At 45.3% G+C, this 27,289-nt stretch overlaps 1 protein-coding gene across 1 annotated transcript in view; it reads left to right on the forward strand.

The window, feature by feature from the left end:
- vwf (von Willebrand factor) overlaps positions 1-27,289 on the forward strand; it is a 141,548-nt gene that overhangs the window by 15,516 nt on the left and 98,743 nt on the right. Inside the window, exons 10-16 of the mRNA XM_086010148.1 lie at positions 149-195; positions 1,580-1,716; positions 1,806-1,944; positions 7,518-7,618; positions 7,698-7,893; positions 24,241-24,456; positions 24,899-25,139. Of these exons, the coding sequence (XP_085866274.1) occupies positions 149-195; positions 1,580-1,716; positions 1,806-1,944; positions 7,518-7,618; positions 7,698-7,893; positions 24,241-24,456; positions 24,899-25,139 (1,077 nt within the window). The remainder of the gene's footprint in view (positions 1-148; positions 196-1,579; positions 1,717-1,805; positions 1,945-7,517; positions 7,619-7,697; positions 7,894-24,240; positions 24,457-24,898; positions 25,140-27,289) is intronic.

Genomic DNA, 27,289 nt, shown 5'->3' on the forward strand with positions numbered 1-27,289 from the left:
GCCCAATATTCTCTTTGGTCTCCAAGTTACACTGTGCCTGAAGCAGACTTTAACTTACATGAAAATCCCAATTTGATGATGTTATCACTACCTTTCCTCTCCTTATACCAGTTTTGTATTTTACTATGTGCCTACTTTTATTTTACAGCATTTGCAGCCACGGAAAATGGGAGTGTAGCAATGAGGAATGTCCAGGTGTGTATTTTTTATATAATGGAAACAGTAACAATAAGAATCAGATCAGTTTACGAGAGACAAATTTTCTTCAAAATTCCCTGTCATCAAGGGTGTAGTTAATAAGTTGAAGTTTGAACACACAGTTAATCTGTTGGTATCGCTCCCCCTCCACCCACCCTTCCCGTGGACTAGCGGCTCTAGTTGCAGATATCTCACTTGCAGACATCAACATATATGCTGAATTCTGTCCTCTGAATTAGCATTAAAAGACCACAATGGTGATTAATGGCTCTAACTCCCTCCCGTTGAGTTCCTCACAATGATGATGCTGAAATAGATGTTCACACAATTACATACCTTGCACAAATCTACCTACGTTTGTGTAGTGGGAAACACTGAGTTACATCTAGTTTCAAGAGAACAATGTGCATTGAATATACAATTATAAACTGAAAAATCTAGCTGAAGGGCCAAGGTCTTCGTACAAGGCATCACCAAGAAAGAAGTTCTATTTATATAATGTTTAAATATACCCCTAAAGTACCTCAACCAATATCACTAAAACTGATTGTCTGGTCATTATCACATTACTGTTTATGGGACCTTGCTGTGTGCAAATTGGCTGCCGCGTTTCCCTACATACAACAGTGATCACACTTTAAAAGTACCTCATTGACTGCAAGTCATTCTTTCTATTCTTTCCTACTTTTCATCTTTCTTTCTTTCTTGCATTCTCACTTTCTCATTTTAAAGTGCGAACACTATTGCCAGGTAGGGAAACATGTCAGCCATTTTGTTCACAACAAAGTCCCACAAGCAGCAAATTAGATGATTGACCAGTTAATCTCTTTTTAGTGGTGTGGGTTGAGGAAGAAAGGTTGACTAGGACACTGGGAGAAGCCCCTACTCATCTTCACATGGCATCGTGTGATCTTTTACACCCAATTAAACAGATAGAACATTGGTTTAATGTCTCATCCAAAAGGACAGCACTTCTGGCAATGCAGCACTGCATTGCACTGGAATGCCTGTCTAGATTATGTTCCTAAATTCTGGAATTGGGCGTGAAGTCTCAACCTTCTGCCTTAGAAGCAAGAGCACTGACAACTGAGCCAGGCTAATGCATAGATTAAAAAGTCTGGAAGGGAAGATGAGATAAACCAAGAAGTAGTGATCAGGTAATGCCAAGCTTGGGCTATAGAAACCTGTCAATTGTAATAGGGACAAATAACCGATGGAGGTAAAGAGCTCCACCACTTTCAAATCATGACACAGAATGCACATGAAGATAAATTAATTAAATAAAATATACTTGATATTAAATGAAATACAACATTGTATTAAGGATTATGCCAGCAAGCCAAACCAATGTTGTATAACATCTAACTATTTTTGCTTTTAGGTGAATGTTTTGTCATTGGACAATCGCACTTTAAGAGTTTTGATGATAAGTATTTCACCTTCAGTGGGATGTGCCAGTACTTACTAGCAAAGGACTGTGAAGAAAACACATTTTCAGTCTTCATTGAGAAAGTGCAGGTACAGCAGATCGACATTTTTACACTGTTGAATGTTAAACAATGCCATGGTTAGCAGCAATATTCAGTGCTTTGAACTCTCTTGCCCAGTGTGCAGATGACCCAGATGCAGTTTGCATAAGATCGGCTACACTGAAGTTCCAAGAGCTGACAAACATAATTATTAAACTTAAACATGGCGGTAGGATTTCAGTGAATGGTATGGACATACAGCCACCACTAATTCAAGGTTTGCACTTAATTATTACCTATAGTAACTATGCATTATAAGAGACTAAGGCTGGAATTTTGCTGGTGCTCAGAGGGCGGGTTCAGAGGTCGGTCCGCTGTCAAAATAGAAAAGATTGACAGCGGGTCGGAATCCCGCTGTCAACCCGCTTCCATGTCAGTTTCCCAAGTGCCGGGTTTGTCTGCGCTTTACAGACCCGACACCAAGCGGCGAGGGAACCAATTGACACAGTTAAGAGCTTGTTAAAAGGTACTTAAACAGCATTTTACCATGTACTTACCATTTCCCCAACTTTTTGATGAGTTTCATGACAATCGGGGATCACATCAGGTAAGTAGGTTGGGTTTTCAATGACTCTCCATTGCTCTGAATAGGTGACAGCTGCAAAAGTGATATAAAAGCTACCATTTCACAGCTGTTCACTTTCCAATGTTAGAAGCTGGAGCCTTCAGGATTTGGAATACACTTTTCAGCTTTATGCAGGTTGGAAGTGTTTGGAGTAAATTCTCTATCCACTGTCACCTCCTTGGAGCAAGCTCTCTCACCATTGACAGATCGCTTCTGTCATCTCAACTTCAGCTGCCATCTATTCCGCCAGTGTCGGTACCCTTGAAAAAATCTCACCTTGGTCCTCAGAATCCCACCACGATCAGCACCAACACCAACATCACCAGGCACACCAGCATCACCAACAACAACATCAACCTTCTCCACAATCAACTGATGCTGCACAGGATACAGGGCATCAGCACCAGACCACATTGCTGTCCAGGAGGCCAGGGATGGCCTCACCATGGCCAGATTTACTTCACTTGATGCTGCACACCCTGGCTGCCATATGATGTGCCAGGATGGCAGCACCCCACATCAGCATCATAAAGCATCCCTACAATGTCCAAGCCATTCCTTTCACACGCATCACCATTGTGAGGGGTAACGTTATGTCTCACCATTCATTGCAACTCACTAAGCCACTTCCAAAGGTGCACACAAATCTATCCAAGAAGGCAAAGTGTGAAAAATAAAGAGTTCAGTGTTTAGATAGCTCTTTCAAAGAGCTGGTATAGGCTCAATGGGTTGAATGGCTTCCTTCTGTGCTGTATCATTCTATGATTCTATATATATGGTTTGCATATATATGGTTACATCAATGTTTTGATACACAGTGAATGTGTGAAAGAGTATTATACTGTATATAATTGAATACAGTATTTAAATGGATGAGTGTGCTTATGCATCCATATTATGCCATCTACTGTCTTCACAGGGCAAAGAAAATCCAGTGGAATATTAGCAGAATCGAAAGAGCACTACACATCTGAGAATCAACTATCACCCCCTCCCCACCTTTTGAAGCAGGCACCAGTGCACATACACACACTATGGGAGCAGTGGTTGTGATACTGATGACAAAATACAGAGTGAGGCAGTGAGCACAGGTGGGGAATTGGTAGCAATGCTAGGGGTTGAAGAGGAGACTTCACTTACACAGGCCACTAGGTACAGATCAGAGCCCTCGCTTGCTAAGTGGGTCCACTTTGAAATGGGGTTAATACAGAGGCATTGTATTAAGCAGTACCTTACTCCCCTACAGACAAAACTGGAAGGTGATCTGAGAAGTTTGGAAGAGTCTGACACCCAATTTTGTATGAGTGACACTACTAGTCTGCATTGTAGTCAGTCATTGAGCATGTAATATCTGCAATGGTATCAACTGTGGAGACTTACACAAGCCACAAGCACAGTAAGGGTACCTCTCATGAATGATCCCACTGCTACTATGGAGGCTTTAACCATTTGGAGAACAGTTACAGGCAGTTGCAGCTACCCCAGGTTGGCACTGCATTTTTAGGTACGCCTGGTGCTGCTCCTGGCATGATCGCCTACACATCAGGTAAAATAGTGGGGCTGATTTTAACTCTTCCAGCCCGACAGAAACCAGGCAGGCGGGCGGAGGGGCTGATTTACCCGCACCGATCACATTGCCTTTCTGCGGGTTGCAATCTAAACCAGCTTTTCTGAGCAGGCGGAAGGGACACACGCCTAATGTACAGATCGGGCTTCAACGACGTCACTGGGACCTGACTGCAATTTTAACCCAAAGCCTACGCAGAGAAGCTGTTGTGACTTCTCCGCCAGGTAAAAGGAGCCTGGGCCAGAGCTGGCCCAGAAAGTTAAGTGGATTTTTTTTTTAGTTTCCAAGGCCTAGAAATTCAGTGGTGTTAGCGCCCACTTAGCGCCTAAAGAGGTCTTTTGCGCCGGCGCTGTTGGTAGCCTGGAATTCAGTGTAGCGCAAATGGTGGCGTTAGCCGGTAGCGCTGCGCCGGCACCGATGACGTCATCGGTGTGCGCAGCGCCCCGGTTCCAACGCGATGCCGGCCCGACACCCAAATTCAGTTGCCGCCGCCTCTCCCGTAGCGGGCGCAAAGAGCGTTTGTAAAACGGGGCCTTGCAGCTCCGAGAGGCCGGGGCGTAAAGGTGGAGGTGCAGCCGGCCGCTTTCCCGGCGGCCGCTTGGCCGCACCTTCCTCCCCGGACTCCCACACCACCCCCCCCGCGGCATTGGTCTCTGACCCCCGCGAGCCCGGCACTTCTCCGTGGTGCCGGGCTCATTTGCCGGGGGAATCCAGCAGCGATCTCACGGCTGCAGGCAGCTCCTCCTTAAGAGAAGGAGGAGGCCTGCAGTACCCCAGCCTGCCGCACCGCATCGGGTGGCGCTGCGGCAGCTGGACGCCTGAAATTGACTTTCAGCGCCCCAAGTGGAGGCGGCCAAACCCTGCAATAGCGCCCGCCTCCGTCTTGGGGCGCTGCAACTGAATTTCAGGCGGGCGCTACGGGAATCCGGGCGTGCGCTAACTTTCGGGCGCTAAAGACCTGGCGCGGCGATAGCGAATTTCTAGGCCCTTGTGTCTTAAGAGGAACTGGAGTGCTCCTCTGGATCCCACAAGGAAACCATGGGCCTCTCCTGCTCTAGGCTTCCCTCCCCCAACAACAGGCCCTCCCGTCCTCCTCCCAACCACTTATGCCGGGGACCAATCCTTCGAGTCCTTGGTGGCAGCACCTGAACACCCACTCCCATCTGATGGCCAGCCACCGCTTCCCACTGGGTTTGGGCAGGAGCCTGATGGGGCCGATGCAGATGAGGCCCGGGAGTTAATGTCTCCCCGGCCTCATGCTGCGGAAGCCATGATGGTTTGCTGTCATGGAGTGGGGAGGGGGAGGAGAGTGGGGCTCGAAGGGAGTAGGGAAACCAATGGTGGCTGTACTGGAGCAGGGATTTGTGGAGGAAATTGGGGAAAGAAAGTCCCACATAGTCATTGGGAACCCATATTAATAGAAGAGGAAAATGGAGCTTCCCAGAATTCAAACAACAAAGGAAAGCAAGCTAGGCAGAGGGAAGTAAAGCAAGAAGGAGCCTGTTCCCTGCTTTAACTACTTTCCTTTTCTTTCGACCAGTTAACAGAACTGAACAGTAACTGAAAAGGTTCCTTCATTATACAAAACCCTTAGGCCGCGATTTCGCCTACCGAGGCGGGCTCAGTGCGACCGAGGTAGGTGGCGGGTTGTGACCCCGCTCCCGGCTCCATCCTGCTCTGTGAGAAGAATTTTCCATTGATTGGGCTTGTTAAGTCCGCCCTGCAAGGTTCCCGGCCAATTAAAAGGAAGCAAGTCTGATGACGTCATTTTATGACATGTCATCAGCTGGTTTCCTTAAAGGGACCATGTCCACATTCTTGACAGTTGTGCTGTCAGTGCTCTACAGCATTGAGGTGCTGCAAACACTGACAATGACTGCACAGAGGTGCACGGCTGCACCCAGGCTCTCGCATAACTCCCCCCATATGCTTACGGAGGGAGTCACAATACGCAGGGAGGTCCTCTTCCCTTCCCATGGGTGGAAGAGACCTCCCCAGGAGACCAACGCAGCCTGGTTGCACATTGCAGAGGAGGGCACAAGCAGGGATGTTGCCAGGAGGACCTGGGTGCAGTGGTGCAAACCTTTCAATTATCTCATTAGATCATGAAACATTAGTACAAAGCCACATTCACCTTCATCCGAATACAAAAAGAAAATACTGCAGATGCTAGAAATCTGAAATAAAAACAGAAAATGCTGGAGAAATTCAGCAGGTCAGGCAGCATCTGTGAAGAGAGAAACAGAGTTAACGTTTCAGGTCGATGACGAGTTCTGACGAAAGGTCATCGACCTGAAACGTTAACTCTGTTTCTCTCTTCACAGATGTTGCCTGACCTGCTGAGTTTCTCCAGCATTTTCTGTTTTTATTTCACCTTCATCCTGCTGTGCTTCTCATCACATCCCCATCACTCTGCCTTCCCTACCCTACTCCTGCACGTCCTTGATCACACCAACTTACCTTGCACCTCCACCCATCCCTCTCTATCTACATTATCACACCCTATCTCACTAGTCACACCTCACACTCACCCTCATCCTAGTGCAATCATACCAACTAACACACAAGGGAAGGCACTTGGGTGTTTTAGCCAATGTTCATGTAAAGTTTCTGTTGATGTGTTGTCAAACATTGAAACCTTTATTTTCAACACTCTCTGTTCTTGGGCAGATTTGTGTGCACCTTTGGAAGTGGCTTAGTGAGTTGCAGTGATTGGTGAGACATAACGGTACCCCCCGCAATGGAGGAATGGCTTGGGCATTGTAGGGATGCTTTATGGTGCTGGTGTGGGGTGGTGCTAACCTGGCGCATCATGTGGCAGCCAGGGTGTACAGTGGCAAGTGAAGTAAATCTGGCCAAGGTGAGGCCATCCCTGTCCTCCTGGGCAGCAATGTGGTCGGGTGCTGATGCCCTCTGTCATGTGCAGCATCAGGTGATTGCGGAGAAGGTTGGTGTGGTTGTTTGTGCTGCTGGTGTGCCTGGTGTTGGGGTTGATTGTGGTTGGATTCTGAGGATGAAGGTGAGACAATATAAAAGACACCCATGTTGATGGAATAGATGACAGAAGCATTCTGTCAATGGTGAGAGAGTTCTTCCAATGAGGTAAAAGTGGATGGAGAGTGGAAAGTGGAAAGCCTGCAGAATCTGTGCTGGAAATGGACTGAGAAACAGCTTGTGGCTGAGGAAAGTGATGATCTGCCAGGTGGGAACTTTTACTGTACATTTGAAGCTGTCAAGTAATCAGCTGGAGCAATGGCCACTGAACTCCTGCCTCAGGTTGACAGCCGTGGTCCCCGAACAGTGTGGCTCCTGTGGTCATGCAGTTAAAGTCAAAAGGTAAGTTAAAAAAAACTAGATGCTAATGATTTTAATTGGGTCGCCCGCTGCTGCTGGTTGGGTCTGCTCAGCGTTGATAGACCCGAGATTGGGAAAGGCGCGTTGCGGCGGGTTCCTGACCCGCTGCCAAAATAAAATATTTTCCCACCCAACCCGCCACCGATCCTGTCCGCTGACTCCCCGGAAAATCTCGGCCTATGAATATAAGTCTGACTTAAAGAGACAGGGGGCAAGCTGGTTGTTTTTCACAACAATATTTTGTTTAAAATTACATTGTTGTTTATATAATTACATTCATTCTGGTTAACATATTTTCTTGTAGGTGCTCTTCGTATTCAGCACACTGTTCTGTCATCAGTTCGGGTGATCTATGATGAAGATTTTCAGTTTGACTGGGATGGGTACGGAAAGATTTATCTAAAGGTACGCCCTGAAATATGCAGAAGTATATCAGATTCTGCATGGCTCTGACACTGAATTAACTTTCAGCTTCTTTCTTTAGCTGGGTGCCATATACACGGGTACAACCTGCGGCCTGTGTGGAAACTTCAATGGGAATCAAGGAGACGACTTCCTCACACCATCCGGACTTGTTGAAACGGAGATGGTCAACTTTGGGAACTCCTGGAAGATCAATGGAGGCTGTGCTGACTTGAAACAGATAAACGCCAACCCATGCAATTTAAATCCCAAGAGAGGTAACTGGGTTTCCATACATTTTGGAGAAGTCTTGAATGTGCTTTGTTTAATTCAACATGGATATTTAAATATTCTCGCTGGCAATTTGGCTGAGTGCAGAGTGAAAAATAAGGATATTAAACCAGTCTAAAGGATAAATTCAGAGCTCCTGTGCCCTCAGCGGGGACCCATATTTGAACGGAAAATTGGTGTTGCCATGTCATAGCCCGACCTCTGACCTGCACTCTCTTCGAACGTGGCTTCCTGCTCGGAGTGTTGGATCTACCCTTAGATTAGATATTTAGCATACTTAGCACAGAAAACCATCCATGCTGATCTGCATTACACTTTATTGTGTGAAAAACTAAAAAGACCATTTCACAACAAGCCTTCATTTTGGCTATGACTATAATAGCGCAACTTGAAGTATGTCCAAAGATTTATGTGGGTTTTGTAATGCTGTTAACCACTGGCATCTACTGGGATATTTTAAGGTTCATTCACTTCCAGGGGAGGTGTTTTCTGGTAAGGCAGAATTACTAAAGCTGGGTTTCCTTTAGTGCTTTTTAAAAAATTGAGATATCTAAGATTAGAAATAAACTCTTAAGTATTACTGTGGCATGATTATCCCTTCCCTCTATGAATAAAAAGCCAGATAAATAAACTTTAAAAGAAGAGTTCAGTCAAGCAGCACTCCCCTTGTCCTGTAGCCAGATGGAAGCTCGACCCATGGGGACTAATCTATGAGGACATATGTAAACATAGTCACATGCTTTATTGAAACAATTGCTCTTATGGAAATAATGACTGTGTGTTGTCACCATAACCAAGTGAAGAAAGCAGGAGCTAGAAACTCCAGAGTTTAAACACAACAGTATGTGTCTCCTAGCCCTCATTATTATTCAGTTATAAGATATCCAATCCTTATTCATTTATCATTATGCAGCACACCTGTTGTTCGTAATAAAACAAGCAAAATAGCAGTGAGGCTTTTGTTGTGCTTCTCTAAAAAAAACTCTGAGAAGGGCACAAGTAATGTTTGACCCATGTGACTAGCGTGCTCAGTATGCTAGAATACCAGTAGAGATCAAGCTGCAGCCTCTGGTGCTACAGATAACTGGACTGTTGCATACCACAGAACTCGTAGGCAAGACATCAACTTGCATTGTATCTTTTATTTAAAATATTGTTGCAGTACAGCACAATTAGTCCTGCATTATAATTTCACAGACATCTTCAGCATGCGTGCATTTAAGTGTCGATAAATAAATAGAGTTGTCCATTTACAATCAGATCCCTTTAGTTTTATTCACTGTAAAGATGTTCTCTATATCAAGTGAACGCCACCTACACTAGTCTGTATATAGCCGACACATGCCTCTACTTCTAGTGCCACCTCTGCTACATTATCTTTAAACCTATCTGGTGCCGCAGTGCCAATTAAGTCACCACCCAACTGCTAGCAAAGGTTAAATCACTCTCATATTGCATCACATGGAAGCTACGGGTCTTCTTGACATCCAAAAATCATCTGGAATCAGTTAGCAAGATCAGTCAGATCAGACTAAGCTGCGTATCCAATCAGAGGTTGGTCAGTTCATCTCCTATCACCATGGCTTGACCACCTGAATGCACATCAGAATGTCCTTCCTGTTACCCTGTACCCTAAGAATGACTATCGTGTCTACTGCTAGTCACTTAAAAGTTCATCCTCTTACAATATGCACTGATGATCTATTTCACCCAAACAATAGTCTTCTAGATGTCCAGGTACTCGAAGCTATATTAACTACATAAGGATCCGTTCAGTGAATCTGCACTCCCAGCAGGGCAGCTTTGATCAATGAGAGTGGAAGTCAAAGAATAAGAGCCCGATCTCTGACCTGTGTTCTCGTTGAGCAAGGCTCCCTAATGCATGCAGATTGCTGAATTTACCTTTACCTATCCTTGCCCATTCAGGATACATTTCAATTAAAAGAAAAGTTTCAAATGTGATCCTTAGCTATCCAATAGATTATTTCTTCCATTGTGAGCACCGAGTAAAACCACTGTGATTCTCTATAACCCTAATATCTGTAAATTGTCACTAACACTATCTTCAGACAGGTATTGCCATCCACTCCAGATCAACTATAACATCCAACATACTTACAATATTTCTCACTAACTGTTAAGTTCCTTTCTTCCAGAGTTGTCAACCAGACTATCAATCTAAGGTAAAACAGAAAAAGCTGGAAACACACAGCAAATCAGTCAGTATCTGTGGAAGGAACAATCAGTTGATGTTTCAGGCTTGTTCCTTCCAAAAGGGAGCAAGCCTAAAAGATTGATTGTCAGTTACTTCCACAGATGCAGACTGATCTGCTTTGTGTTTCCAGCTTTTTTCTGTTTTTATTTCAGATTTCCAGCATTTACAGTACTTTTCATTTGTCAAACTATGGTAATTAGTTTAGATTACCATGGTTCTGGTGAAATTAGAAATTATGTTTCATAATTATACACATTGAAATTGATACATCAAGAGTATGGTAATTTAGTGGTTATGTTACTGGACTTGTCCAGTGATTTGGACAATTCAAATCCACCATTAAAAAAGTCCCCCAAAAATAAACTAAATAAATCAATCTGGAATAAAGAGCTATTGTCAGTACAAGTGACCATGAAGCTGTCGCATTGTGGTAAAAACCCAGCTGGTTTATTAATGTCCTCTAGGAAAGGAAACCTGCCGTCCTTACCTGGTCTGTGACCACAGTCCCACACCAACGTGGTTGACTCATAACTGCCCTCTGAAGTGGCCTAGCAAGCCACTCAGTTGTATTAAACCTCTACAAAGAATAAGAAGAATAAAACCACATGGACCTCTTGGTGACGGCCCAGGCATTGAATCAGGACACGACGAAGCCCAGTCGACCCTGAAAAGTCCTCTTCACTATCATCTGGGAGAGCTGTCCCACAGGTTAGTCAAGCAACATCCTGATATAGTTATACTCACAGAATCATACCTATCTACTGCACAGTTATTGTGGAGACCAAATCCCGTCTTCACACTGAGGACATCTTCCATTATGTCGTATGGCACTACCACCATGCTAAGTGAGATAGATTAAGAAAAGATCTGGCAGCTCAAAACTGGTCATCCATGAGGCGCTGTTAGTCATCATCAGCAGCAGAATTGTATTCCACCACAATCTATAACCTCATGGCCCGGCATATCCCCCACTCCTACATCACCATCAAGCCAGATGACCAACCCTGGTTTAATGAGGAGTGTAGAAGAGCATGCTAACAGCAGCAACAGGCACACCTGAAAATGAGGTGGTAATCTGTTGAAGCTACAAAACAGGACTGCATGCATACGAAACAGCCGAAGCAGCATGGTCTAGACAGTGCTAAGCAAACTCACAAGCAATGGATCAGGTCAAAGCTCTGAAGTCCTGCCACATACAGTCGTGAATGGTGGTGGACAATTAAGCAACTAACGGGTGGAGGAGGTTCCATGAACATCCCCATCCCCATCCTCCCAGCTCGTCAGTACAAAAGACAAGATTGAAGCGTTTGTAACAATCTTCAGCCAGATTGAGCCAAACGGATCAACTTCGCCACCTCCTCCTGAGGTACCCAACATCACAGATACCAGTCTTCAGCCAATTCAATTCATTCCGCGTGACATCAAGAAATGGCTGAATGCGCTGGACACAGCAAAGGCTATGGGCCCTGACAACATCCTAGTATAGTGCTGAAGACCAATGCTCCAGAACTAGCCGTACCTCTAGCCAAGCTGTTCCAGAACAGTTACAACACTGGCATCTACCAATAATGTGTAAAATTGCCCAGGTATGTCTTGTCCTCAAAAAGCAGGACAAATCCAACCCGGCTCCAATTACCGCCCCATCAGCCTATTCTCAATCATCAGCAAAGTGATAGAAGGAGTCATCAACAGTGCTATCAAGCGGCACTTGCTCACCAGTAACCTGCTCACCAATGCTCAGTTTGGGTTCTACCAGGACCACTCGGCTCCCGACCCCATTACAGCCTTGGTCCAAACATGGACACGAGCTGAATTCCAGAGTTGAGTGACTGTCTTTGTCATCAAGGCAGCATTCGACAGAAATGTGGCACCAAGGAACCCTAGTAAAACTGAAGTCACTGTGATTCGGGAAAATTCTCCAGTGGCTGGAGTCATACGTGGCACACAGAAGATGTTTTTCGTCGTTGGAGGCCAATCATCTCAGCCCCAGGATATCGCAGCAGGAATTCCTCAGGGCAAATATCCTTGGCCAAACTATCTCATATAGGGTCAGAAGTGGGGCTGTTTGCTGATAATTACACAGTGTTCAGTTCCATTTGCGATTCCTCAGATAATGAAGCAGTCCATGCCTGCATGCAGCAAGACCTGGACATCATCCAGGTATGGGCTGATAAGTGGCAAATAGCATTCGTGCCACAAAAGTGCTAGGCAATGCCCATAACCAACAAGAAAGCGTCTAACCACCTCCCCTTAACATCAGTGGCAGTACCATCGACAAATCCACCACCATCAATATCCTGGGAGTCACCATTGACCAGAAACTCAACTGGACCAGCCACGTTGATGCTGTGGCTACTAAAGCAGGTCAAAGGCTGGGTATTCTGCAGCGAGCATCTCCTCTCCTGATTCCCAAAAGCCTCTCCACAACCTAAATGCAGAAGTCAGGAGTGTTATGGAATACTCTCCACTTGCCTGGATGGGTGCAACTGCAATAAGATTCAAGAAGCTCGACACCATCCAGGATAAAGAAGTCCGCTTGATTGGCATAGCATCCACTCCCTCCACCACTGGTGTACCATGGCTGCAGTGTGTACTATCTACAGGATGCACTGTAGAAAGCCACCAAAGCTTCTTCAGCAGCAGCCCCCAAACCTGCGACCTCCACCACCTAGAAGGAGAAGGACAGTTGGTGCTTGGAAACACCATCCAAACATGGACATATATCACCATTCATATTGCATCGTTGCTGGATCAAAATTCTGGAACTCCTTACCTAACAGCATTGTGCGAGTATCTTCATCACACGGGCTACAGAGGTTCAAGAAGAAGGGCCACCGCTACCTTCTCAAGGGCAACTAGGGGTGAGCAATAAATGCCGACCTTGCCAGCGACACCCAAATCTCAAGAATGATTTTTTTTTTAAAGAAAATGAAATGGATACAAAACCATTCTCCCAGTATTTAATACAAATGTTAGTCTGTTGCAAGGGATGACCAGAGTATCTCAAATTTTTGACCTTGTGGAATCACTAATGTACACATCTAATTTGCTATTATAACTATAAAAATATCAGAAATAACTTTATTGTAAAGCTTTATATCTATGAATGAGGTTGAGCGAATTAACCAGTGGTTAACTTAGCTTAACTTAAACTGACCCAAGCTAATAATCCTCAATGCCAGAAGCAGGTCTTAAACATCCTCTCCCTCACCAAATAGTTTAGCATCTCATTTTGTTCTCTGCAGAGAAATGGATACTAGCATCCTCATCTTTTCTGAGGTACAGGGACTTGAAAGCACAAGGTATGGTACTCTGGCCTTAGGGGAAATGATACAAAAGAAACTTTTCAAATTCTACCCATCTCCCTGATTTAAGCAGCTTTCAGCACATATTTCCTTGTATTCTATCAGGCTTTTAGCTGTGCGCTGGACCAGACTGATGTGGTCTGTATTTGATTTAACTTTCTGATTTTAATGGTGCAATTTTTAACGAAGCTTTTTCTCTCTCAAAATTAGATTGTGTTTCTGTAAATGTACAGTCTCAATCTCACGCTCATTAACCTTGGGTTATCACCTACAATTGCATTCACACTGCAGTGTTTGTCTTGCTGATTCCTATGGGCTTCAGTATTTTAGGGATATCTTTATTTGTAGGAAATACATCAGGTACTGACAGCATGCTGACGCTAAATGTTGGAACTGACACTTGTATCATAGAGCAGGGGGGTGGGGGGAGGACAACAGGTTAAGTCCCACTCTGCTCAAATTTCCAACCTCAGTCACACTGACAGAGACTGGGCAATGGCTATGACACTTTCGCAAGTGTGTCTGTCTGAAGCAGTGAAGAGATAAGGGACCTCACAAGTCATTGAATGGCCGTAAGAGAATGGCCGTAACATATGCTAATTATAACACTGAAATGAGTTGAAGTTTCGGGAAAATCCACTGAAGCTGCTCTGTCATGCCACCTTGTCATTACGATGTCATGGCCAAAGAAAAATACAGGTAAATTCACCAATTGATGAGGAGCCACACTTAAAGGGAACACAGGTTGGAGAATCATCGCAACAGCCTTGTAGCTTAAGCTTTGAACCGTACATTCCCTTTTAGTGTGGCTTGTTATAGGAATGCAGGGCGGCTGAATTTATTTTTATTTCCATTAGTGATATTCTCAACACGTGATAAAAAAAATATTAATATTTAAGACATTAATATTTATTTACTGCAAAGTTTCACTTCCTACTACTACAAAATATAGGTAAACACTGTGATGGGGTTAATATACAGATCAGTCATGATCTAATTGAATGGTGGAAAAGGCTTGAGGGGCTGAATGGCTTACTCCTGTTCCTATGTAACGTTATGATACGTGTCTCTCAGGACCTGTGTCACTGCTTGCAGAATAATAGAATCCAGCCCCAGATGTATTGGGATACATTTTTTGTCTTCTTGGATGGTAATAGAACCTGTTCAATTGAAATCAATGGAACGAAAATCTGATCAGTTCTATAACAAGTGGACAATCTGCTCTGCCAGAACCAGAATGCGGTGAAGACAAAAAGTTTACCCCATTATTTTTCAGTAAGACTATCCCATCTCATCACATGGGGAGCCTGTATCTAGTGTTTGCCAGTCAAAACAGCTCTTTTTGTCATGTGTTATGAAGCTAAATGGCCAAAACCAACAACTGCAATGATCACGACAACAGAAAAAAGATTGGTGGTGGTAACACAAGCTGTAACCCGCATGGCAAAACTCCTGGCCACTCACACTGTCGTGCAGGACCTATACTAGCCATTACTACAGTCTTTTAACCACTTCATGGTGGGTAAAGCATTTGTTCTAATTATTAACCATAATTGAGGGGAGACTAATTGGCACAGTGCCCTTTCATTTCTGGGATTTTGATTCAAATCTTACCCAGACTGATGGAATGACACTCTCCATTCAATGTAAATGTTCTTTATGAAATGAATTTGTGCAGTTTTAACCTCATTTTTATTGGGCATGGTTTGACACTAATTAAGCCACAACTGTTAACCTTACTTGGGGGCCATAAGGATTTCTGGTGAAGTTGATGGAAAAATTCACACTAGGGCATCGCTCCAGCTAAGATAGCAAGTTGGAACAGAGTAAGGGGAGCTTTGCTCTGTAGCTGGCAGTGTTATATGTGACTCGGGCGTGCCTGATGCTGAGTGAAAAATTGGAAAGATTCCCACATTGGTATCTTTGACGTTGAAGGGTACACATTCTACACCCCAAATTTTTAAGCACAGGTAATGATGGGGAATTAACATTAAAAAGGAAATATAAATAGATTGTTCCTTTACTGTTAGTGTTTCCTGTTGTTCAGGTGTTTTCTTAATATTGAGCTGTAAGTATCTCTACAATTATATTTCGTGCTCGCAAGCCATTCAAAGGACTTTAAAAGCAAGCTTTGACCAAATAGCTTATCAATCAAGGCAAAGTTTGTAAGCAAATCTTAAAATGGCTGCATAAACCTTGGCTTCCTGTTGGCCTAATGGCTTCTTTTTCATTCCATAATAACGGAAGGGCATCTGTGGCCTTTAGCCATTGAATCCTCCCACAGTATGTCGAAAAGGAAGTGTTATGATGCCCCAATGTTGGGTAAAATTGCACTGTGTGATATTAGTTAATACAGGTATGAAATTTCGCTGTCTAGTCCTTAAAACAAAGGCACTATGGCCTAGAAATTCAGTGGCCTGCGCCACCAGTTTGCGCCCAAAGAGGGCACTCAGTGGCTTTTGCGCCACTGGCCACACCTACCGCGATATTTAGCGGGGCGCTAATGGCGGCGTTAGCCTGTAGCGCTGCGCCGCCACCGATGACGTCATCGGTGTGCACAGCGCCCCGCTACCGCCCCGATGACCATATTTGGTCGCGCCGGCCTCTTCAGCGCCGGCCGCAAATAGCGACCGGTACACAGGGGCCAACCTGTGGCGGTAGTGGCGCTAGTTAAGGTGGAGGTGCGGCCGGCCGCTTTTTCGGCGGCCGCCTGCCCGCACCTCCGTCCCCGGCCTCCTACACCACCCCCCCCTGCGGCATTGCCGGCTGTTTCCCGAGAGCCCGGCTCATTTGCCGGCACTCGCGAGCGGGGATCGCGCTGTTGCAGGCACCTCCCCCTTAACAGTGGGAGGAAGGCCTGCAGTACCGCAGCGTGCCGTGCCGCAGCGTGTGACGCTGCGGCCCTTAGCGCGCCGATATTCAGTTTCAGCGCCCCAAGCGGGGCGCGGGAAGCCTCGTTTAGCGGCCCGCTTCCATTTGGGGCGCAGAAACTGAATATCCCGATGGCGCAAGTGGCTCCGCTCGCAGCGGTAATTCCGGCGCCCAGGCGAGCTTGGCGCCCCAAACTGAATTTTTAGCCCATGTGTTGAATATAATGCAGGCGAAGACATTTCATACGAATGCCTGAATCTGGCTAAGTGATGCTCCCCGGGGTCTTTAGGCACTTTGGTGAAGTGGGGGGCGAGATGTTCTCACTTGTGCCTTAGGCCGTTTACTACATTTAAGGCACTGTAAGCTGTTGTGCTATGCAGCATCCACCAGGCACTTGATAAAGTTGCTCTGTGTGAAGTAAGGAGACAAGTCATGTCTTTTACTGAAGTTATCATTTGTGTTACATAAGAACATAAGAAATAGGAGCAGGAGTAGGCCAATCGGCCCCTCGAGCCTGCTCCGCCATTCAATAAGATCATGGCTGACCTGATCCTAACCGCCAATCCACTATCACAGAACCATCTCCTGAATCTAAGAGAATTAGACGCACGAAATAGGAGCAGGATCAGGCTACACGGCCCCTGGGCCCGCTCCGCTACCCACAGGGCCATGACCGATCCGAATCTAGACTCATGTCCAAATTCCTGCCCGCTCCCCGTAACCCTTAATTCCCTTTACTTCTAGGAAACTGTCTATTTCTGTTTTAAATTTATGTAATGATGTAGCTTCTACAGCTTTTTGGGGCAGCATATTCCATGGACCTACCACCCTCTGAGTGAAGTAGTTCCTCCTCATCTCAGTTTTGAAAGAGCAGCCCCTTATTCTAAGACTATGCCCCCTAGTTCTAGTTTCACCCATCATCGGGAACATCTTCCCCGCATCCACCCGATCCGACCCCTTCACAATCTTATATGTTTCAATAAGATCGCCTCTCATTCTTCTGAACTCCAATGAGTAGAGTCCCAATCTACTCAACCTCTCCTCATATGTCCATCCCCTCATCCCCGGGATTAACCGAGTGAACCTTCTTTGTACTGACTCGAGAGCAAGTATGTCCTTTCTTAAGTATGGACACCAAAACTGTACGCAGTATTCCAGGTGCGGCCTCACCAATACCTTGTACAACTGAAGCAATACCTCCCCATTTTTATATTCTATCCCCCTAGCAATGAAAGCCAACATTCCATTGGCCTTCTTAATCACTTGCTGCACCTGCATACTAACCTTTTGAGTTTCGTGCACCAGGACCCCCAGATCCCTTTGTACTTCAGTACTTTCCAGTTTCTTGCCATTAAGATAATAACTTGCTCTACGATTTTTCCTGCCAAAGTGCATAACCTCACACTTTCCAGTATTGTATTCCATCTGCCAAATCTCTGCCCACTTACTTAGCCTGTCGATGTCCCCTTGCAGGTTTTTTATGTCCTCCTCACTCACTACTTTCCCTCCCATCTTAGTATCATCTGCAAACTTTGATATGTTACACTCGGTCCCCTCCTCGTTAATATAGATTGTAAAGAGTTGGGGACCTAGCACTGACCCCTGCGGAACACCACTAGTTACTGATTGCCAGTCTGAGAATGAACCATTTATCCCAACTCTCTGCCTTCTGTTAGATAGCCAATCCTCTATCCATGCCAGAATATTACCCCCAATCCCGTGATTTTTTTTATCATAAGCAATAATCTTTTGTTTGGCACCTTGTCAAATGCCTTTTGGAAGTCTAAATACACTACGTCCACTGGTTCCCCTTTATCCACCCTATACGTTACTTCCTCAAAGAACTCCAGCAAATTTGTCAAACATGACTTCCCCTTCATAAAACCATGCTGACTTTGTCCTATTAAATTATGATTATCCAAATGTCCTGTTACTGTCTCCTTAATAATGGACTCCAAAATTTTACCTACCACAGACGTTAGGCTAACCGGTCTATAGTTTCCAGCCTTCTGTCTACTGCCCTTTTTAAATAAGGGTGTTACATTAGCAGTTTTCCAGTCTGCCGGGACCTTTGCCGAGTCCAGGGAGTTTTGGAAAATTATTACCAATGCATCCACAATCCCTACCGCCACTTCCCTCAAGACCCTAGGATGTAAGCCATCAGGTCCAGGTGATTTATCCGCCTTGAGTCCCATTATTTTACCGAGTACCACTTCCTTAGTGATTTTGATCGTGTTTAGCTCCTCCCCCCCTTTAGCCCCCTGTTTGTCCAGTGTTGGGATATTCTTAGTGTCTTCTACTGTAAAGACTGATGTAAAATATTCATTCAGTGTTTTTGCCATCTCCATATTTCCCACCATTAATTTCCCAGTCTCATCCTCTAAGTGACCAACATTTACTTTAGCCACCCTTTTTCTTTTTATATAACTATAAAAACTCTTACTATCTGTTTTTATATTTTTTGCTAATTTACTTTCATAATCTATCTTCCCTTTCTTAATCAATCTTTTTGTTATTTTTTGCTGTCTTTTAAAGTTTTCCCAATCCTCTATCCTCCCACTAGATTTGGCTACCTTATATGCCCTTGTTTTTAGTCGAATACTATCCTTAATTTCTTTACTTAGCCACGGATGGCTGTCTTTTCTTTTACACTCTTTTCTTCTCAGTGGAATATATATTTTTTGGAAGTTGTAAAATAACTCCTTGAATGTACACCACTGATCATGTACCGTCTTACCCTTTAATCTATTTTCCCAATCAACTCTACTCAATTCCGCTCTCATACCTTCATAGTCTCCTTTATTCAAGCTTAGCACGCTTGTTTGATATCCAACCTTCTCACCCTCTAATTGAATATGGAATTCAACCATGTTATGGTCACTCACTCCAAGGGGATCCTTTACTAGGACATTTTTAATTAATCCCGTCTCGTTACACAGGACCAGATCTAAGGTTGCTTGCCCCCTGGTTGGTGATTCAGTTACATACTGCTCAAGAAACCCATCCCTAATACACTCAATGAACTCATCCTCAAGGCTGCTCTGCCCAATTTGATTTGTCCAATTAATATGATAGTTGAAATCCCCCATAATTATAGATATTCCCTTATTACAAGCCTCAACTATTTCCTGATTGATACTCCGTCCAACAGAGTTGCCACTGTTCGGAGGCCTATAGACTATGCCCACTAGTGTTTTTTTCCCCTTATTATTCCTTACCTCCACCCAAACTGTTTCATTATCCTGATCTTTTGACCCAATATCATTTCCCTGTATTACAGTGATTCCTTTATTAACATAGCCACCCCACCTCCCCTTCCTTCCTGCCTGTCCTTCCTGATCGTTAAATAACCTGGTATGTTTAATTCCCAAGCATTGTCACCCTGCAGCCATGTTTCTGTAATGGCCACAAGATCATACCCATATGTAGTTATTTGTGCCATTAACTCGTCTATTTTGTTACGAATGCTACGTGCATTCAGATAGAGAACTTTCAAAGATGTTTTGTGACACTTAGTTCCTGCTTTTGCCCTTTTTATTACTTTACCTTTTACTCCATACCTTCTGCCCCTTCCTGACATGCTCTGGTTTTTAATTTCCCCACTGCTACCTAAGTCTATGACCTTCTCTGTTGTCATTTTTATTATTTGCTCTCTAGGAACCTCCCCCCCACTAGTTAGTTTAAAGCCCTCTCTACAGCCCTAGTTATATGATCCGCCAGGACTCTAGTCCCAGCACTGGCCAAGTGAAGCCCGTCCCAACGGAACAGCTCCCTCCTGCCCCAGTACTGGTGCCAGTGTCCCAGGAAGCAAAACCCATTTCTCCCACACCAGTCTTTGAGCCACGCATTTAACTCTCTAATTTTATTTGTCCTAGCCAAATTCGCTCGTGGCTCAGGTAATAATCCAGAGATTATTACCCTTGTGGTTCTGCTTTTTAATTTGGCCCCTAGCTGCTCAAACTCCCTCAGCAGAACCTCCTTCCTTGTCCTATCTATGTCGTTGGTACCAACATGGACCACGACAACTGGATCCTCCCCCTCCCACTCCAAGTTTCTCTCCAGTCCAGAGGAGATGTCCTTAACCCTGGCACCGGGCAGGCAACACAGCCTTCGGGACTCTCGCTCTCGGCTGCAAAGAACTCTATCTATCCCCCTAACGATACTATCCCCTACCACTACAACATTTCTTTTAACTCCCCCCACTTGAATGGCCCCCTGCTCCACGGTGCTGTGGCCAGGTTGCTCATCCTCCCTGCAGTCCCTGCTCCTGTCCCCACAGGGAGTAAGAGCCTCGAACCTGTTGGACAAGTGCAAGGGCTGCGGCTCCTCCAACACTACCTCCTGGATCCCCGTACCTGCCTCACTTCTAGTCACACCATCCTGACCCTGGCCACGGACTACATCTGAATTAATTAATCTAATTGGTGTGACTACCTCGTGATACACAGAGTCCAGGTAACTCTCCCCCACCCTGATGTGTCTCAGTGTTTGAAGCTCGGTCTCCAGCTCTTCAACACGGAGCCGGAGTTCCTCGAGCAGCCAACACTTACTGCAAATGTGATCACCGTGAGCATCAATGGTGTTCACCAGCTCCCACATATTGCAGCAGCAACACATCGCCTGATCTCCCATTCTATGTAATTAATTAAATTTATTAATATTATTCTTAAATATCCTCTGCCCCGATTCTAGATGGTGTATATCACACCTTTGAAACTATTGATGCGCTATCAATTACTCATAAAAGACGGAGAGTTAGGAGAGTAACTAAGGCTTTTATTAGCAAAGAACAGAGCATGCCTCTCGTGGTTGACTGGGTTCCAAGAAGGCAGGGGGCTGCAGAGCGGTCACCTTTATACCTGGGCCTGTGGGTGGAGCCAGGGGCGGAGCCAGCAGAGACATGCTGAGGCATGCATAGGTACAACAGTGTGCAACAACAACAACAACGGTGAACAACAATAACAGTGGTTTACCACAACTATAAACCAAATAGATTTTAGCATAAAAGGGAGAAATACTCACCAACCAATCACTTACCTGCTTTCTGGTGACGTCACACTTGGATTACTATTTACTTCTCTCCTTCCCTCCGAGTTCAGAGATTGGAGACTGGTACGCCTTACCTGGTCTCTGGGGCCTTTTATACCCCGCTCTGCCGCTCAGGTTTCCCGCCGACGCTGTGAGGCCTTACCTGGTCTCTGGGGCCTTTTATACCCCACTCTGCCGCTCGAGATTCCTGCTGACGCTCTGAGGCCTTACCTGGTCTCTGGGGACTTTTATACCCCGCTCTGCCGCTCAGGATTCCCGCCGACGCTGTGAGGCCTTACCTGGTTTCTGGGGCTTTTATAGCCCCGCTCTGCCGCTCAGGTTTCCCGCCGACGCTGTGAGGCCTTACCTGGTCTCTGGGACTTTTATAGCCCCGCTCTGCCACTCAGGATTCCCGCCAACGCTGTGAGGCCTTACCTGGTCTCTGGGGACTTTTATACCCCGCTCTGCCGCTCAGGTTTCCCAGGTGCCTCAAGCATGGATGGAATCAATAGTACCCATTTCTAAAGTTAGATACATAGAAACTTGGAAGATAGGAGCAGGAGTAGGCCATTCGGCCCCTCGAGCCTGCTCCGCCATTCAATGAGATCATGGCTGATCATCCAAATTCAGTACCCTGTCCCTGCTTTCTCCCCATATCCCTTGATCCCTTTAGCCTTAAGAAATATATCTAACTCCTTCTTGAATAGATTTTAATGAATTGGCCTCAACTGCCTTTTGTGGTAGAGAATTCCACAGGTTCACCACTCGCTGGGTGAAGAAATTCCTCCTCATCTCTGTCCTAAATGGCTTACCCCTTATCCTTAGACTGTGAACCCTGGTTCTGGACTCCCCCGCCATTGGGAACATCCTTCCTGCATCTAGTCTGTCTAGTCCTGTTAGAATTTTATAAGTTTCAATGAGATCCCCTCTCATTCTTCTAAACTCCAGCGAGTAAAGCCCAATCGACCCAATCTCTCCTCATACGTCATTCCTGCCATCCCAGGTATCAGTCTGGTGAATCTTCGCTGCACTCCCTCCATGGCAAGAACATCCTTCCTCAGATAAGGCGACCAAACTGCACACAATACTCAAGGTGTGGTCTCACCAGGGCCCTGTACAACTGCAGCAAGACATCCTTGCTCCTGTACTCGAATCCTCTCGCTATGAAGGCCAACATACCATTTTCCTTCTTAACCGCCTGTTGCACCTGCATGCTTACCTTCAGCGACTGGTGTACAAGGACACCCAGGTCTCGTTGCACTTCCCCTTCTCCCAATCTATTGCCGTTCAGATAATAATTTGCCTTTCTGTTTTTGCCACCAAAGTGGATAACCTCGCATTTATCCACATTAAACTGCATCTGCCCAATCACCCAACCTGTCCAAATCATACTGGCGTTTCTCATCATCCTCCTCACAGCACACACACCCACCCAGCTTTGTGTCATCTGCAAACTTGGAGATATTACATCTAGTTCCCTTATCTAGATCATTAATATATATTGTGAATAGATGGGGTCCTAGCAACGATCCCTGCCGTACCCCACTAGTCACTGCCTGCCACTCGGAAAAAGACCCGTTTATTCCAACTCTTTGCTTCCTGTCTGTCAACCAGTTCTCTATCCAAGTTAATACCTTACCCCCAATCCCATGTGCTTTAACTTTACACACTAACCTCTTATGCGGGACCTTATCGAAAGCCTTCTGAAAGTCCAACGACACCACACCCACTGGTTCTCCCTTATCTATTCTACCAGTTACATCTTCAAAAAATTCCAGTAGATTAGTCAAGCACGATTTACCTTTTGTAAATCCATGTTGACTTTGTCCGATCCTGTCACTGTTTACTAAGTGCTCAGCTATTACATCTTTTATAATGGACTCTAGCATTTTCCCCACTACCGATGTCAGGCTTACCGGTCTATAATTCTCCATTTTCTCTCTACCACCTTTTTTGAATAGTGGGGTTACATTAGCTACCCTCCAATCCATGGGAACTGTTCCAGAGTCTATAGAATTTTTGAAGATGACCAGCAATGCAGCTACTATTTCTAGGGCCACGTCCTTAAGTACCCTAGGATGTAGATTATCAGGCCCTGGGGATTTATTGGCCTTCAATCCCATCAATTTCCCTAACACCATTTCCCTACAAATACTGATTTCATTCAGTTCCTCCCTCTCATTAGACCCTATGTTCCCGACATCTCTGGGAGGTTATTTGTGTCCTCCTTTGTGAAGACAGAACCAAAGTATGTATTCAATTGGTCTGCCATTTCTTTGTTCCCCATTATAAATTCCCCTGATTCTGACTGCAAGGGGCCTACGCTTGACTTCACCAATCTCTTTCTCTTCACATATGTATAAGTTATGTGTAAATCAGAACAAGTTGCAGTTTGATGGATTTCAGAGTACTGAACATTTAATGCTGGTAAACTGGAATCTTTCTCCTTATTGTTAGTGACTAATATGTGTGCATTAAAGAGAATTGTTTCCAGACTACAAGCAAGTGTGAAGTTTTCTCTCAGAATTAGTGCTTTTTAGAACCCCCCCTAGGTCCCAAGCACAACATTCATTTCACCGTTGAAATAATTTGTGTGCTTTTTGCCTCTTGTTTTCTATATCATAATCACATAACCACCATCTCCTTTCCCCCCTCCATTTGTAATGGGGTTAATTTTAGGCTAATTCCCCTGGTGAGGAACTGACGGAACTGGGTGCAATGCTGGTTTTTCACCATGCCCGATGAAGTCAGTGGAGAGTAATATTGGGAGGGCTATAAAACCATCATTGCACCCATCCTGTCAGTATCCCGCCAGGGGAGTTAGGTTAAAATTAACCCCAAACATGTTTGGAATTGCTATTCTAGAAACAAACCTTACAAAGAATCATCATCACAGTATAACATTTGGGTTTCAGCACAGTATGCTGAGGAGATGTGCTCTGTTCTGCTGTTAACCGAGTTTGAGCCATGCCACCATGAGGTGAATCCTGCACCATTCCTCAAGATCTGTCACTATGATGTGTGTGCCTGCTCCAATGGCAATGAATGCCTGTGTTCTGCTGTTTCCAGTTACGCTGCAATATGTGCCAAGAAAGGGGTACTTATTAACTGGAGGTCCCCAGACTTCTGTGGTAAGTGATTTTTGCTCTCCCTTTTACTTTATTTTTTTTAATGAAAAATCAAACGTTAACTCACCGTTCAGTGCAGTACTGAAAGGAGTGCTGCATCGTCAGAGGCACTGTTCTCTGGACAAGGTGCTTTGTTTGCCTGATCAGGTGGAAGTTACAAAATCCTGTGGCAAGGAGGAGTGAATTCGCCAGGTGTCTTGGTCAAAATTCCTCCCTTAACCAACACCATCAAAAACAGATTAACCGATCATTCATCTCGTTGCTGTTTGTGGGATCGTGCTGCATGCAAATTTGGCTGCAGCATTTGCCTACGTAACAATAGTGACTGCGATTCAAAAGTAATTTGTGTGAAGCATTTTGTGATGTTTCTCAGAGGTGCGATAAGTATGCTATATAATAAATACACCTGTCTTTTTCTTTCTTTATTGAAACTTTATTACGACAGAAATGACTTGCCCTGATGGTCAGAATTATGAACAGTGTGGCACCCCTTGTAACCAGACCTGCAGATCGCTCTCTAATCCAGACTCGGACTGCACTGAATTTTGTCTTGAAGGATGCTACTGTCCCCCCAGTCAGTATGTCAATGAAGATGGGCAGTGTGTGCCCAAATCAGAATGCTCCTGTTACTTTAACGATGAAATCTACAAACCACATGAGGACATAACATTTGAATACACTATGTGGTAAGCTACCTGGAATTGATAACTGTAAATACTGTTTAAAAAAAAAATCCATTATGTTAGCAATATTAACTGGAACTTCAAACAGAATTCTATCAGCACTTCAGTGACCGAAGTCTCGGGACACATGCAACTTTCAATAGTTCAAGTGTACAGCTGGATGGACACAGCACCAATCCCTGGTGGTGATAATGGGGCAGACCTTCGGGTTGGGTGCTGAGTGGGTATGATATTGGCTGTGTGCCCACCCAACCAGGCAATCGTTAACAGTTTTGTGACGAGCTGCGGGTGGGACTGGCATGCACCGGACATACTTTGCCCATTTCTCCTTGACAGTTGTAACCGTAACCGTGGTCCTACAACAGGCTTGGCAACCCGAGTTGTATATTTAAACAGCCTCCTACCTGTTTTGGCTGGAAGTGGTGGGCACCCATTTCAAGGCCTGCCTGAAAGTTGATTCAGGCGGGAAAATGGGTGCACAAGATCCCCATCAGGTTTTCAACTGCTGGTCGCCCGTTCTCCAGGTGAGTAACGGGTGGCCGCCAGTTGAATGTTTCCCTCAATGAGTCTGTATGATGCACTGGTACAGTCACACCTGGAGTACTGTGTACAGTTGTGGTCACCTTACTACAGTAAGGATATTTAGGTATTGGAGGCAGTGCAGATAAATACAACCAAAATGATAGCTAGTTTAATATATCTAAGCTATGATGAGAGGTTGAAGAGCCTGGGATTGTTGTGCTGGAGAAGAGAAGGCTCAGGGGAGATATATTGAAGTACAGTAATTAATATTCTGAAAGGAATCAATAAATTGGATCCTGACGACATCTTCAAGTTTGCCACAAACTCTAGAAGAAGAGGCCATTGGCTGAAAGGGAAGATGCACGGAGAGTCTAGAGTGAACTATGCAGAGTGTGAACATGTGAGTGGACTGCACAGGGAGGCAGTGGAGCCAGATAGTATGGGAAATACAACACAGGAAAGAGAGGTAGAGAGGCGGAGAAGTTTAAGGAGGGAATTCCAGGGCTTAGGGCCTTGGCAGCTAAAAGCACAGCCGCCAATGGTGGAGCAATTAAAATCGGGCATGCTCAAGAGGCCAGAGTTGGAGGAGCGCAGATATCTCGGAGGGTTGTCGGCAATGTTCCTTCAATTTTAAGTTTGGGTGCGCGGTGCCTTTAATGGGCTGTGCAGCCCATTCAAAGCTTTACGCATGCACGAAATTTCACGTTGGAAAAGCCAGTCCTGGGCTGCACGGGACCGGCAGACAGCTGCATGGCCACGTGGCTGCACAGCTTCGAGGGAACATTGGTTGTAGGGCGGGAGGAGATTACAGAGATAGGGAGGGGCGTGGCCATGGAGGGATTTGAAAACAAGGATGAGAATTTTAAAATCGAGGCGTTGCTTAACCAGGAGCCAATGCAAGTCAGCGAGCACAGGGGTAATGAGTGAACGGGACTTGGTGTGAGTTAGGACACGGGCAGCAGTGTTTTGGATGACCTCAAGTTTTTAGAGGGTAGAATGTGGGAGGCCGGCCAGGAGTGCATTGGAATAGTCAAGTCTAGAGGTAACAAAGGCATGGATGAGGGTTTCAGCAGCAGATGAGCTGAGACAGGTGCGGAGTCGGGCAATGTTATGGAGGTGGAAACAGGTAAAAAGACTTGCCTTGATATAGTGTCTTTCATGACCACCGAACGTTTCAAAGTGCTTTACAGTCAATTTTTTTTGAAGTGGAATCACTGATGTAATGTGGGAAATGCGGCAGCCAATTTGCGCACAGCAAGCTCCCACAAACAGCAATGTGATAATGACCAGATAATCTGTTTTTGTTATGTTGGTTGAGGGATAAATATTGGCCAGGACACCGGGATAACTCCCCTGCCCTTCTTCAAAATAGTGCTATGGATCTTTTAGGTCCACCTGAGAGAGTAGACGGGGCCTCGGTTTAACGTTTCATCCGAAAGACGGCACCTCCGACAGTGCTGCACCCCCTCAGTACTGCACTGGAGTGTCAGCCCAGATTTTTGTGCTCAAGTCCCACTCCATGGGACTTGAACCCACAACCTTCTGACTCAGAGGCAAGTGTGCTACCCACTGAGCCACAGGTGCTCTTAATGATGGTGCGGATATGTGGTCGGAAGCTCATCTCCGGGTCA

Source organism: Somniosus microcephalus, chromosome 17 (genome assembly GCF_052327205.1).
Source record: "Somniosus microcephalus isolate GS21.2 chromosome 17, FLI_Smic_1.0, whole genome shotgun sequence".
Classification (NCBI taxonomy): domain Eukaryota; kingdom Metazoa; phylum Chordata; class Chondrichthyes; order Squaliformes; family Somniosidae; genus Somniosus; species Somniosus microcephalus.